Here is a 13871-nt window from a genome sequence, read left to right on the forward strand (position 1 = left end):
CACCCACCTATGGAAGCTTCAGAGCGGAGCTCCGTGATCCCAACACCGAGGCTTTACCGGAGTAACAGCAGCAGGCCCGGAGACAGAACCGATTAAACGCGTTAAAAACGGGATTCTGTTAATGTTACGGAGTTAATGTCGTGTTAAGGAGTGCCTAGCGGTTGTGAATGGCTCGGTTCCACTGTAAAAAGGCCATTTTTGCTGCTTTATCGTCGACAACAAGGAAATTTGAGCCGCCGGTCCGGGAGGAGAACAGCACCGCCGAGCCCAGCCTGCCTGAATCGGTTCACGAGTCAAATGATAAATCTAGCTAACGAAGACCTCCAAGGACACGAATTTTACACCCAGGTACTTTATTTACTCTCATTTTAAAACGAATATTAGATAATATTAGAGTGGTTAGGTGCTTGTTGTTTTGGACATTTGATACATTTTGTTGTTTTGGACATTTGGACATTTCTGTCATGTTAGACATGACATAACGCTTAGATTTGCTAAGCGTTATTCTTTTCTATTCGTTTTATTAGCTTGTTTTAAAAGTATTACTGATGTAAGACGTTTAATATTTGTGTTAATAGTAATTATTCACCTACGTTTTGTGCTAAAATTCTTTTTTCTTTCCACTGACCTGACACTTCGGCTGATTGAGGTAGGTAAACTAGGGTTAGCTTAGCACGGCCTGCTCAAAACCAAAACGATTAATCTCATTGAATCGACTCTTGCAATAATTGCCGCTTACTTAATACCGTGAAATGATTTGAATCAATTTCTTCGACTCGCAGAATCGCTCAGTTCACCGTTCACGATTCAGTGAATCGTTTTGTTTATTCAAGCTATTTTATCTTTATGTTAACGAGTTTATATGATTTAGAATTGACTCAACTTCCACAGTGCTGTAATATGTTTATTTTAAATCATATAGATAACTCTAATATTTAACTTTAGTGTGTATCGTGACTCATGACTCATTAGAATCGATTCTTTGTTCTTGTTTAGATTAGCTAGTTTGCTAACTTAAGCTACATTTTTTTCTTGTCTGGAACAGTTTTTTTGATTTTAGATTTTTTTAGACACTCAGACAAACAACGCGTTGTGTATCCTATAGAACATGTATATGATACGTATCCTAAATAACATGTATAAATGCTTAAAACCTAATAGTTGAGTGTATTTTTATCTGTTTATTTTATTTTGGGCCGCTTACTGTTATCACTCGCCATTATTCCAGCTCTGATTTTCCGATAGATCGTTATGCAACAAGTTGGGACAGTTATGGAAGTGTCCCAGTGTTAATAGTCGTGTACTTGTACGTGTTGGTATATTCGGATTTTTTTCGGCATAGTTTAGTTTGACTTGGTGAAAAGTGCAGGGAGTGTGTGTTAGGCCTTATTCTGCTGTGTGTGTGTGTATATTACTGTGCTGGAGCTGCGCTTCCACTTAAACACGTGTTTGTGTGTGGGTGCAGTGCGCCGGTCTGACCGGAGGAGGTGCCGTTTCCCCGCAGTTCTGAATGGGCGAGTCATTGTAAACAACAAACTGAAAGCAATGTGGGGGGATTTCACACAGCTGTACACAGATAAACATAAATCTTCTACAATTCAGAATTCTAGATTGACTATTAACTGTATGAATACACCAGTGAACCTCCACACAACTATTGAGTTTTGTATGTAATGATGATGATGGGAAACTAGTGAAACATCTGAATAGTTAGGTTTTCTTCGGGAACTATTGTTTTAGGAAAACACTAATATGGGGATTTTGGGATGATGCCAATATCTGATATTACACTTTTATATCAGCTTTTCATACAGTACTCTTATATAACATGATCAAAACCTCAATATATATCAAAAACACTAAAATACGTGAGATTTGGTTTATCCATGTTTTATTGGTTAGTATATGTAAATATTATTCATTCCATCGTCTGAGTAAGAAAATTGCAAAAATAAGTGAAGACTCAATCATTTATGCTGAACTGTGTTTGCTTTGTTGGATTGTCTGCTGGGATGTTAAAATATGGTTATTGCATAGGTATTGTGTGTAATATGTAAAAAAAAATGCTTTTGTAGATTTAGACTGTTTAATGAATGGAATTTATGATAACTTGAGAAAAAAAGTTTGGTATTTGTATTTCAGCCAAATGTTCTTCAGTTTCAGTTTTGATGAAAGAATTTAAATTGCTGCTTTATAACTTTAAGACCTGCTTTAGCCTTTGGCTTGATGTTTGAGGAGGTTTTACGGCATGTGTGTCAGGTTTTATTGGGGTAAAAGCTGTTTCCTGTTAATTTTAATGTGTGTGTGTGTGTGTGTGTTTGCAGAATTTGCCTTATCATGGCAGTGTTCAGTTCTCAGGTGCTGCTGGCTGTGACCAGATCCAGGTAAGCTTCTGTGACACATGTATATGTGTGTATATGTATATGTGTGTATGTAAGTACAGTAAGTTTAAAAAACAAAAATCGTGACTTACTTTCTGAGGCCCCTGGTCGGTCACATGACGTGTGTGTGATGTGTTTTAATGTGAATACCTTGCGTGCCGGGTGCTAAGTGCATGTTGTGTTTCTGGCTGTAGGGGCTCCTATCTGCTCTCCAAGCGGCATGGCTGTGCCCCGCTGCCCTCCACCGCCTGCATCCGCTACCACTCTGAGCTCTCAGGCCGCTCTGCTCAGCCAATCCGTGCCCCAAGGGCTGTGTACCCGCCCACCTGCAGCGCTGCCCTGCTGCAACCCACCTGCGTGCCCTGCCGGACGCTGCACGGCTCCGGCGCCTGGCTGCAGGAGCTAAGGGACCCCACCGCCGGGCCCGAGGCGAAAGCGGACTCTGTGCCGGCCGAGACGCAGAGTAAGGCAGTGGCCCGGAAGTCTCTGGGTCAGCGGGTTCTGGACGAGCTAAAGCACTACTACCACGGCTTCCGACTGCTGGGCATCGACACCAAGATCGCCGGCCGGATGGTGTGGAGGCTCCTGCACGGCCAGCAGCTCACCCGCAGGGAACGCCGGAGGGTATGCACTGTTACACCATGTTATACCATGTTTCAAACAGCTTTTATCAGATTACCGAGTATTGAGTATGTATATCGTTGCTGTCCAATGAAAACCATGCATCTCCAAAACTGCAACTTTACCCAAGATAGACAAACCACCTTAACTTTCAATGGAAGTCAATGTAAAAATATTTTATTTCATTTAATTCAGGTCATCTTGGGGACTTTCTATTCTATTGGTCCATTCCTTATTAAATTTAGACATAGTGTATGGGATGTGTATGTTTGTTTACTAAAATTATTTAGTAAACTAGAAATAAACAAAACAGAAATGCCTGTTTTTCATTGGACAGTGACGATATGTCCCATCTGAACTTAACTTTTGTTAGAATTTTATTTGTTTGTCTAAATCATAAAAGACATTCTTCATGAGATGAACCAGACAAATAAATAGCAATTAACTTCTTTATTATTATTATTATTATTATTATTATTATTATTATTGTTGTTGTTGTTGTGCCAAATGCCCGCCAATTAGATATGCATCCAACCTATTCTCACATATAAACAAGACTCAGCCCAGCCAGAAAAAATCACTTCAGCCTGATACTGTAAACACAGCCTTACAAATCCTTTCTTTTAACCTATTCATCATGAAATATTAAATTCCTAACATAGTTGGTTTTTTGTATTGTATGTTTCTTTAATACCATAAAAGTTGAAAGAATTTCAAATTATAATATTTTGTCATTATGGAATATGAGGAGCCACACAATTAACATTATTAATTTAATGTATGATCTTTCACAGAAAGACACTGTTCTCCCTGCTGTTCACTAATCAGTGGAGTGATTGATTATCTGCTGCTGGATGAGTGTAACCTTCATCTGTCCTCTATAGGGATCACCACAGATTGGCCATAGTGCCTGGCTGCAGAAAGGCAGCTGCATAAAAGCCAGTTTACATGATAAAAGAGGGGCGTTCCCCCGCTGTCCTGGGACACTGTGTTTAGTGTATTGGTTAACGCTGTTCTGATCTGTTGTCCTGCAGTTGATGCGGACGTGTGCGGACCTGTTCCGGCTCGTCCCCTTCATGGTCTTCATCATTGTCCCCTTCATGGAGTTCCTGCTGCCTGTGTTCCTCAAACTGTTCCCTGAGATGCTGCCCTCTACCTTCGAGACCGAGTCCAAGAAGGCACGTCCTGTTTTATACTGTTATTATAGAGTACTTTATACAGTACTATGAGTTACCTCAGTGAAAAGAGCTATTTATATAGGAATACACTGAATATTTGGCAGTTGATATAAATGAAAACAATGAGAACAGTTATTTTAAATGCATGATTAGAATAGCACTGCTGAGGTAATTGTACGATTAGAATAGCACATATATGATTAGAATAGGACTATTGAGGTAAATGTATGATTAGAATAGCTCTACTGAGGTAAATTTAACATTTAAGTCTGTGCTGGTTCTGTGTGGGTTGACCGTGTGTTTACTCTATAAAGGAGGAGAAGCAGAAGAAAGGTCTCGCTGCTAAACTGGAGCTGGCCAAGTTCCTGCAGGAGACGATAGCAGAGATGGCCCGTAGGAACAAGGCGGCGGTTGGAGATGAAACACAGCAGTTCTCCACCTATGTACAGCAGGTCAGTACCAAGATACGCTGCTCTGGTTCTCAGTACTCTGCTGGTAATGCAGTATACAGTTCCCACTGTCCCACAGGAAGTTCTGGCACTGCAGAGTGTTAAACAGCTGCTCCGGCCATATAAACACTTGAGACGTTTACAACAGGTTCATCAAACATTCTGTAGCTTCCTGGTTTAAACTTTTTTGCAGATGGTTATTTCTGTATTTGAAAGAGAACAGCAGTACACTAACTCATTTATAACTCTGCAGATCAGTCAATGCTCTCATATACACTGCTGATTATAACCTTAAAGACCAGTTTAAAAATAGTAAGATTTCTAAAATAAATGCAAGATAACTTTCTTACTAAGAGCTACCTCAGCAGAGATGGCACATTGTGGGAGGTCTTGCTTATGCTGCTCATCTATCTTACCACATTCAAAATCAGAGAGCTTTTCTTCTTTTGCCATTTGATGAAGGTCTTGAGTGTGTATGTAGTGACAGAAAATTACATGACATCCCATTGTTTGTACATTTTGGCCTTCAAAGACTGTGCTCTTAAGCTTTTCATCAACTGAAGCTTTAATCTTCTTAAAGCATTACTTAGAACCTTTTTAAGATCCAAAAGTGCAAAATGCAAATTCTCAGGTCAGATATCTGGTTTTGTTGAGTATAACTGTAGACTAACGGCTGGGTTCTTAAAGATCTCATGGATAAATACTTTACTAAAAATCGTGTTTTGAAGAGGGAAACTAGTTTTATCCTTTCTGTTTTGTTTCAATTTCGTTTCTGTAGTGAGCAAAATAGTTTTATAGTTTTGCTTTCTGTCTGTCTGCATTCTGTCATAATTATGCCTGTCTGTCTGACTGACTGACTGACTGTCTTGTCTTTCTGTCTGCAGGTCCGGCACACAGGAGAACAGCCCACGACGAAAGACATTGTAAAGTTCTCCAAGCTGTTTGAGGACGAGCTCACGCTGGAACATTTGGAGCGCCCACAGCTGGTGGCTCTGTGTAAACTGCTGGAGCTGCAGCCCATCGGCACCAATAACCTGCTGCGCTTCCAGCTAATGATGCAGCTGCGCACCATCAAAACCGATGACGAGGTGAGAGAGAGACGATCAGAACTGGGTCCACCTAATTTATAAGTTAGATTATTTTTATTTGTTATATTAATGAGGCCACTGATGAATCAGTATATAATTCTGTCTCTGTGTGTGCAGATGATCTCTAAGGAGGGCCTAGCAGCGATGACTGTGGCGGAGCTGCAGGCGGCGAGTAGGAGTCGGGGGATGAGGTCTTTGGGTCTGACCACAGACCAGCTCCGCCAGCAGCTCCAGCAGGTACAGTTACAGTTACCCCAAAATCCAGAATCGCTAGATTTTTTGGATGTCATAATAATGTACTTTTTTTTTTTTTAAACATACCATAAAAAATTCTACCACAATATTTAGGGCATGAATATAAACTGCAAACATAAACAGTTATAAAGAAATACTCTTAAAGACTCCCTAATACAGATCTCATCCCATGAAATCTCGCAAGATAAAAGTGGTATGATGTGACTTGTCAGGTGTTAAATGTGTCTCGTAAGACTTATGCACAGGTAACCAAAACAAATGTTTGGCCATTATGGCGCTAAACAGCAGCTCTGGTCTGATCCAGCTTCACTATAGTACTATTATACACCCTTCATACTCCAGTCATGCTTACATCACCTGATACAAAAACCTGAATGAGAGATACGGAGGCAGATAAGTCACACACACACACACACACACACATACACACACATCGTAGTCTGTGCAAGTGCCTTATGCAGCTGCCTGTTTATTCTTCTGTCAGTGCAAACTAAATATGGTTACTAACAAAATGTAAAAAAAAAATCTCCTGCAGTTTTTCATTTTTGGAGTTTTAATATTTTTCTTCTTTTATATAAAAAAAAAAAGTATAGAATCTCGTGTCTTGTCATGTCTTGTGAGCTGAGATGAGTGTCTCGTCACACCTTGTGAATGTGTGTTTAGAATTGTAATGTGTGTGTTTTTATAACTGCGTGTGTTACAGTGGTTGGATCTGCACCTCAAGGAGAACGTTCCTCCGTCTCTGCTGCTGCTGTCCCGTGCCATGTACCTCACCGACCTCAAACCCAAAGCCCCTGTTATCCCCCCTGTACCTAAACTGGAGGTACACACACACACACACACACACACCAAATACACACTGTTATATTAGCCAAATGTAATTTAAATTTAAAGTTTGCTTTGTTTAGAATTTATTTTAGAGAGTAAAAGTAGTTCTGGGAGCTGCCGAAGCTCCTCAGCATTTCTGACCCTTGAGACTTGAGCGCTATAGTTTAACCCCTGACTGATACAGCTTATCATAGTGCATCTGAAGAGAGTATTTTTACATAATCTGCTCATTGATCGTTCTGTAACCTACTGTAGTCTAAATGGTTGATTGGATCCAATTGGGGACAAAAATAACCTGATCAGGGTTATTTTTGACTGAGGGACCACTCCCCAGTCATTATGTTTGTGTAAATAATACAGCCCCACCACTGGAATAAGATGTGTTGTCAGTGTGGGGGGTCATTTTCTGGTATTAGGCTTCGTGCCAGTTCTTGCTAACAGTACATGTTGTTAAGAGTCCTATTCTATTGGCAATACTTGGCAGTACTCTAGACATGCTCATACATTCCTTAAATTCAGTGTTTTTTTATTATTTTAAAATGTTCTGCATTGTAGAATAATGCTGAACTTCTCCAAATATGAAGAAAAACATATGGGATTATTTAGTAAAAAGAAAAAGTGCTAAACAAACCAGAATATATTTTATATTTTACATACTTCAAAGTAGCTCCTTTTGCTTAGGTGACAGCTTTGCACATCTCTGCATTTTCTAAGTCATCTTTATGAGGTGGAGTCACCTGGAATTCAGGCTTTCAGTTAACAGCAGTGCTGAACTCGTCAAGAGTTAATTACTTGAATTTCTTGCCTCTTAGTGTGTTTGAGAGCATCTGTTGTAAAGAACTACTCAACTACTCAAGTAAAGAAAAAAATACTGTCAGCTAATCCTAAAACAAGAATTGTAAGAACTTCAATGGTATTTGCAGTGGCTGCAATTGAAGATACTTTAAAAACCATTATAACGATGGAACTGGCACTCATCAGGTCCGCCCCAGAAAAGGAAGAGCAAGAGTTAACACAGGATAAGTTACTAGTCTAATACATAATATGTATGTATTTCTGTGTAACAGAAAGCTCCAGCTGCTGCTGAATCTGAAGCCTCGGCTACAGGGAAGCCCCTCTCCGCCTCTGTGGAGGTTCTGGTTGACTCCGCCCCCGTCATCAAAGACCGGAAGGTAAGATCTTCGTTAAAATTAAGGGAAATGATTGTGCAGTATTGGGATTTTGTTGATCTGAACCAAAATAGCAGGATTAACACAAAAACTAACCAAAATGTAGCTGACCGAAGGAGCAGCATTTCTGCTTTACCTGCTGTGTTTTTGTCATGCTGGTTGCCGGTTTTGGATTCTGATTGGCTGACTCTGTGTGTGGTGTTTTATAGGGTGAGGAGTTGGCAGAGAAGCCTCGCGGTTTGGACATGCCGTCACCAGAGGCTCAGTTAATACACGTGAGTGTGTGTGTTTAAATGTGTTTAAGTGTGTGTGAGACTGTTCCTGGTGCTGGGACACTGATCTGTAACTATGTAACCCCGGTTTGACCCCATGCTGCAGGGGTTCAGTGCCAGCTTGGATTAGAGCTGATGTACTCTTTAAAGCTTTCCTTCGTGAAGTCCTGTAACTTTGATCTGGTGTTCATGACCTTTCATTGTGGACTCTGTTGGAAGCATGCACAGAAAATGATGACAGATTGCATAAGTGAAGTGGAGTAAGTGAAGTAACCACAGGTCTGGTTAAAGCTGAACAGCAATAAAATAGAAAACATGACCTGAAACACATCAGATGGTAAAAACAGACCACTTCACACACCTCGGCAGCTGCATCTCTTCTTCGGATAAAGCCACTGAAGAAGTTTGTGAGAATCAGGAAAGCTTCCCCAGTCTTTAAAATCCTGGCCCCTGTAGTTCTGTTATGATAACTACTTTAGTGTGGACCATATTTTGTGCCAGAAATAATTGCGACAATAATATGGGCATTTTAAAAGCATTTTATGCCACTGATAAAATAATAATAATAATAATAATAATAAATAATTAAATTAAAATAAATAATAATAATATAATAATAATATCCTCTTTAAGCAAAGCCACTAAAGTCACTAGTGATTTTTTTTTTTTTTTTTTTTTGTCTTATTACAACTTTAAACATATTACAAATTAATTGTCCCAGGAGGATGTTGTTATTAGTTCTTTATTCTGGATGTTTATAACTATAACAGGATATTTTTGATGTTTTCTTAATGTTTTTTTAATTTGTTTTGCTCTTTGCTTGTATCAATATATTTTTCCTGCTTGTTTCCCGTCAGGCTAAAGGAGCAGAGATTTCCCAGAAATCCAAGATGAGCGCCAACGGATTGTAAGAGGCCTTTTTTGCTGCAGTCGAGAAAGATCAGCGTTCATCCTCGTCCTTCTCCTCAGATGTTGCTCCTGCTCTCGTTTTCCTCCCTTTCTTTCTGTCTGTCTCTCTCATATTAACACAATCCAGGATGTGTCTCCATCTCATTACAAGAGAGCGGAACCACTATGAGCTCAAACCCTGGACTCCTGTTTTTTTTCCTGCGACCCATTCGCCCTTTAATGGAGAAAGAGAGAGAAAGAACGAGAGTGAGAGAAAGAAAGAGTTTGAGTGTATGAGGAGGTTGTGACTGCAGTCCTCACCTACCGCCTCACCAACCAGAACCTTCACTCTGCAGAACCTCAGGTTCAGCCAGAATCCGCCACAAACAAACCAGATTGCATTACCTGAAGATCGCGAGGAGCGTGCATGCTAACGGATAACGATCTTCAGCCTGAATTTTGTGTACATTTTGTAAATACACTGTAAAATATTTGCATATTATTAAAATAATTGTTAATATGATGATGAAGTGCTACTGCTTTGGACACTCAGCTGTGCTGTATGTAATCTGAAAGGTCTGGGAGAACGTCATACTGCGTTTATCGTTTTTGTTTTTTTTGTTTTGTCTGCATAACAGAATGTTGTGCTGGTTTTGCGTGTTTTGTTTGTTTCCTCCAGCGAGGGAATGCAAAGTTCGCTCCTTTTGGAGATGCTCTTACCTGTGTAAAACGATGACTGGCACAAGCTGTAGCTGAATTTGAGAGTTTATATTACTTGTGATCAGGGATGCACTGGACTTTTGGCAACCAAAAATCAAAAATGAAAATGAAATAATTTCACTTCGGTGTTTGTTCGGTTTGATCGGTCTTATTATGCAACAGATGACTTGATTGAGTCTTATTGTGCTTTTTGGTAAAATCTTCACGGAGGTTAAAAATAATCAGTGTTTGGTGAATATGTGAAATTTGGAATTGCTTTTATTTTAAAAAGCAATAAAACATTTTTAAAACTTAATTTCAATATATTTGTGGGAAAAGTGACAAAATTAACAAATCTTGGTATGCTGTATTCCAGTTTTAGTCAATGTTTAATTTCAGTTTGTTAAGTCGGTGCATCCCTGTGCTTATAATCTTGTTGCAGTGTCCTAAAGTAAGTGTGATATCTAAAGGTTTAAAAATGTTGTAACAGAAACGGAACGGCTGCTTTTTTTCTGTTGTTTTTTTCTAACAAATTGGATCAGGGTAGATGTTTTAATATGCATGTAAAATACTGGACACTATGGCATACCTGTCAAGTCTCCCGTTTTGGCCGGGAAACTACCGTATTTTACTCCTCTTTCCCGCCGTCCTCCCGTATTAATATTTTCCCGTAAATTTCCCGTATTATATTAAAATTAAAAAAACTTTATTATTGAGGAGACAGGGCACTGACCGATCTGTGTCTCTTAACCAATCGTGGTGCCGGTTCAAGGAGAAAGTCTCGCCTTTCAGGAGAAACAGCCAATCAGCTTGCTGGTTTCGCGGAGCGCAGAGGTATATCAGATTCTGATAATCTAAATTTAGTGTGTAAGTGGTTCACATGTGGTTATTTTAGATTTCTTGTAAACCTGTTTTAAAATGTAAGGAATACTAAATCTTGGTTGGGCTGGTGGGACGACTTTAAGCGGACGGAGGAAAATATCCCTTATTTTTAAATATAAAACTTGACAGGTATGCTATGGCAGCACATAAAGCAAACCAGATCCGATTTTCTCACAAAATCTTTTTTTCTTTATCACACATTTATGACTAGTGTTGAGAATGTGCATTGATATAAATATTGCATTTCTGTGAATCATGAAAATGCCAGATTCAGTTTGTTTACGTAATTCAAACTGCCACACTGAAAACAGATCTGTGCCACATTTGATGTAAAAGGTCGGATTTGGTCTTTTTTTTTTAACCTGCTGTTTGAACGCAGCCTATTGAAGCCCCAATCAGGAATCAACTCGCTCCTACAACAGCAGATTGAGCACCAAACGTGATACTAATAAGCACTAAAATATAATGTTTACAACTTGATTGCAAATATGAAACATTATGCAAATAAGAAACAATTGAGCTAGAACTAGCTGTAGAAATGCGCTATTTAGAGCTAGTTGTTTAAATGCTAGGTCCACAACTAGCTGTAAAAAGCCACTGGCTTTCAAGCGACCCTTAAAATGTCTGTGGGAATACAGATTCTAGAGCTAGTTCTGGAAATGCTAGGTCAAAAACTCTGCTAAAGCTAGAGTCACAGATTTCCATCGCTTTTCCTGTGAGACTGTAGAAATGCAAAATTGATGTCGATCTCTGAAAATGCTAAATTCATGACTATCTGTGAAAATGCTAATCATAGAGCTAGCTGTGGAAATGCCGATTCCGGAGCTAGCCATGGAAATGCTGCTTGAATGCAGGTTCTGGACGTAGCTTTGGTAATGCTAGTTTAAACGCATTTTGTGTGGTGATCTTTACAGATCGTACTTTATAAACAATTCCTCATTGCGGCTGTTTTTGCGTCTCTGTTGCTAAAAATACAACTTATCACTGTGGTGAGATCCCTCTCATGCATTGCCTTGTGTTGTTTTTACCTTCTTTGACTGTTTCGGATTGTAAAATGTGATCTGATCTGAACCGACATGCTCCTCCTTCAGATTTGTTCTCCTGAAGCTACTGTTTTCAAGATTTGGCAAACTTCAAAAAACAAAATCAAATATTTTGTGAAATTGTGTGAAATGTTTAACTGGAAATTCAGTGTTTAGTAGGAACTATTAATGAGTAGATTCACTTGCAAAACATTGCAAGAGACACACTTTTGCACTTCTTGTTGGACAGTCAGAACCGTGTTCATGCCTTTTTCTTTGGTGCACATTTTTAAGAATGGATATGAACGTAACCAGTGAAACGCTCCAGACCCTGAACCGACCTGTCGACAGCCCACTGTGCTTCAGAGCTGCTTTCCTCAAACCTCTGTGAGAAAGAAAAAAAAAGATGCAGAAGTGTTATATATATATATATATATATATATATATATATTTTTTTTTTTTTTTTTTTAACTATAACGTTAAAAACACTGTCAGACCAGCACTGTAGCTCTCAGATTGCTGTGGAAATAAACAGATTTTGACAGTGAAACCAAGCGATGTTCTGATTTTTTTTTTGTGTGCGTGTCTGAGCATCAGAATCATTATTAAAATTCAGTGCTGTATTTAATGTATTGCAATTTATAGAGAGGCTTATAATTACTAGTCCTGTATTCATACACTGTAAATTGAATAGAGTCCACCACATAAACGAGTTTGCTTATTTTTATTATTGCATTTTATTTATATACATTGTAAAAGTCTACTGGCTTAACTAGACAAAATATGATTTAAATTGAGATGTATATGCTTATATTAGGCAAGAAAATAATATTTAAAATATTAGCATTATTAAGGCACTGCTGAGCTATCTAGAAAACGGTATAACCACCACACTGCTAAACTAAACCTACCACTAAAGTAGCATTACTGATGTAAACTAATGAGTAAAATTGCACTGCTGAGGTAACTAGATAGTTAAATGCGTGGCACAAATTTATGATTAGCACCATAGAGGTAATTTTTTAAATTATGTTACTGCTGAGATAAATTTATAAATATAACGACACTGATAAGTTAGCTAGCTAAATGTATGACAAGAGTAGCACGACAGAAAGATATTAATGAATAGAATAGCACTTGTTCTGTTTCAGTTTTAGCCAAAACCTGTTCTTCAGAAAGCTTTAAATAAGTCACCAGGTGAATTATGGTATTCCATAAAGTAATGTTACTTAAATTAAAAATGTTTTACAGCTCTGGAAAAAGACCAAAAATTAGACCATTTCAGTTTCTGTATCAGTTTCTCTGATTTTGCTATTTATAGGTATATGTTTGAGTAAAATGGACATTATTGTTTTATACTATAAACTACTAATCAAGTCATTTAGAGTATTTATTTGCAGAAAATGTGAAATGGCTGAAGTACCAAAAAGGATACAGACCTCAAATAATGCAAAGAAAACAAGTTCATATTCATAAAGTTTTAAGAGTTCAGAATTCAATATTTGGTAGAATAACTGGTTTTTAATCACACTTTTCATGCATCTTGGCATGTTCTCTTCCACCAGTCTTACACACTGCTTTTGGATAACTTTATGCCGCTCCTGGTGCAAAAATTTAAGCAGTTCAGCTTGGTTTGATGGCTTGTGATCATCCATATTCCTCTTGATTTTATTCCGAAGTTTTTATTTGGTAAAATCGAAGTAACTTCATTTTTAAGTGATCTTTTGTTTTTGTTTTTCCAGAGCTGTATATATTTCTACCCTTATGTTAGACATACATTGATCGTGATTTCATTAAAAAACTGAAAACATCTTAAGTGGTTAAAATGTTTATTGGCAGTGTACACAAGCCTTATATTTCATAACATGTCTGTCAAAATAATTATATTTGTAGTTTAGAGATTTGATTAGAAACAAACTTTTGAACTTCAGTTTTGTATGTGCTGATCTTTAGTCCACTGGTGGCCTCTAGTGGTTGAACTGATGAACTGCAGGTTATAGTAGGCAGCAAAATGGTGGGTGAAATGGAAATATTTCATCACAGATACATCAAAACTGAAGGTGCTAATCCATCAGCATGATCAGAAGTTCTCAGCAGTGGAAAATTCAGCACATTCAGCAAATTTGCGTAACAATACAT

The 13871-nt window shown here is 38.3% G+C and overlaps 1 protein-coding gene across 1 annotated transcript; it reads left to right on the plus strand.

Moving 5' to 3' along the window:
• On the plus strand, positions 1 to 12282 carry letm2 (leucine zipper-EF-hand containing transmembrane protein 2). The gene is made up of 11 exons (XM_007254956.4): positions 1 to 348; positions 2325 to 2384; positions 2576 to 3005; positions 4037 to 4180; positions 4495 to 4632; positions 5514 to 5717; positions 5835 to 5954; positions 6676 to 6795; positions 7868 to 7972; positions 8179 to 8244; positions 9099 to 12282. The coding sequence occupies exons 2-11, from the start codon at positions 2338 to 2340 to the stop codon at positions 9150 to 9152; spliced, it is 1428 nt and encodes a 475-aa protein (XP_007255018.3). The 5' UTR covers positions 1 to 348; positions 2325 to 2337; the 3' UTR covers positions 9153 to 12282.
• Positions 12283 to 13871: the final 1589 nt, after the last annotated feature.

Source organism: Astyanax mexicanus, chromosome 20, assembly GCF_023375975.1.
Source record: "Astyanax mexicanus isolate ESR-SI-001 chromosome 20, AstMex3_surface, whole genome shotgun sequence".
NCBI classification, from domain to species: domain Eukaryota; kingdom Metazoa; phylum Chordata; class Actinopteri; order Characiformes; family Acestrorhamphidae; genus Astyanax; species Astyanax mexicanus.

Coding starts and splice junctions, on each gene's coding strand:
- letm2 (XM_007254956.4), top strand. CDS start 2,338: ATGGCAGTGTTCAGTTCTCAGGTGCTGCTGGCTGTGACCAGATCCAG. Junction 2,385..2,575: donor CTGGCTGTGACCAGATCCAG/GTAAGCTTCTGT, acceptor TTCTGGCTGTAG/GGGCTCCTATCTGCTCTCCA. Junction 5,955..6,675: donor TCCGCCAGCAGCTCCAGCAG/GTACAGTTACAG, acceptor CGTGTGTTACAG/TGGTTGGATCTGCACCTCAA.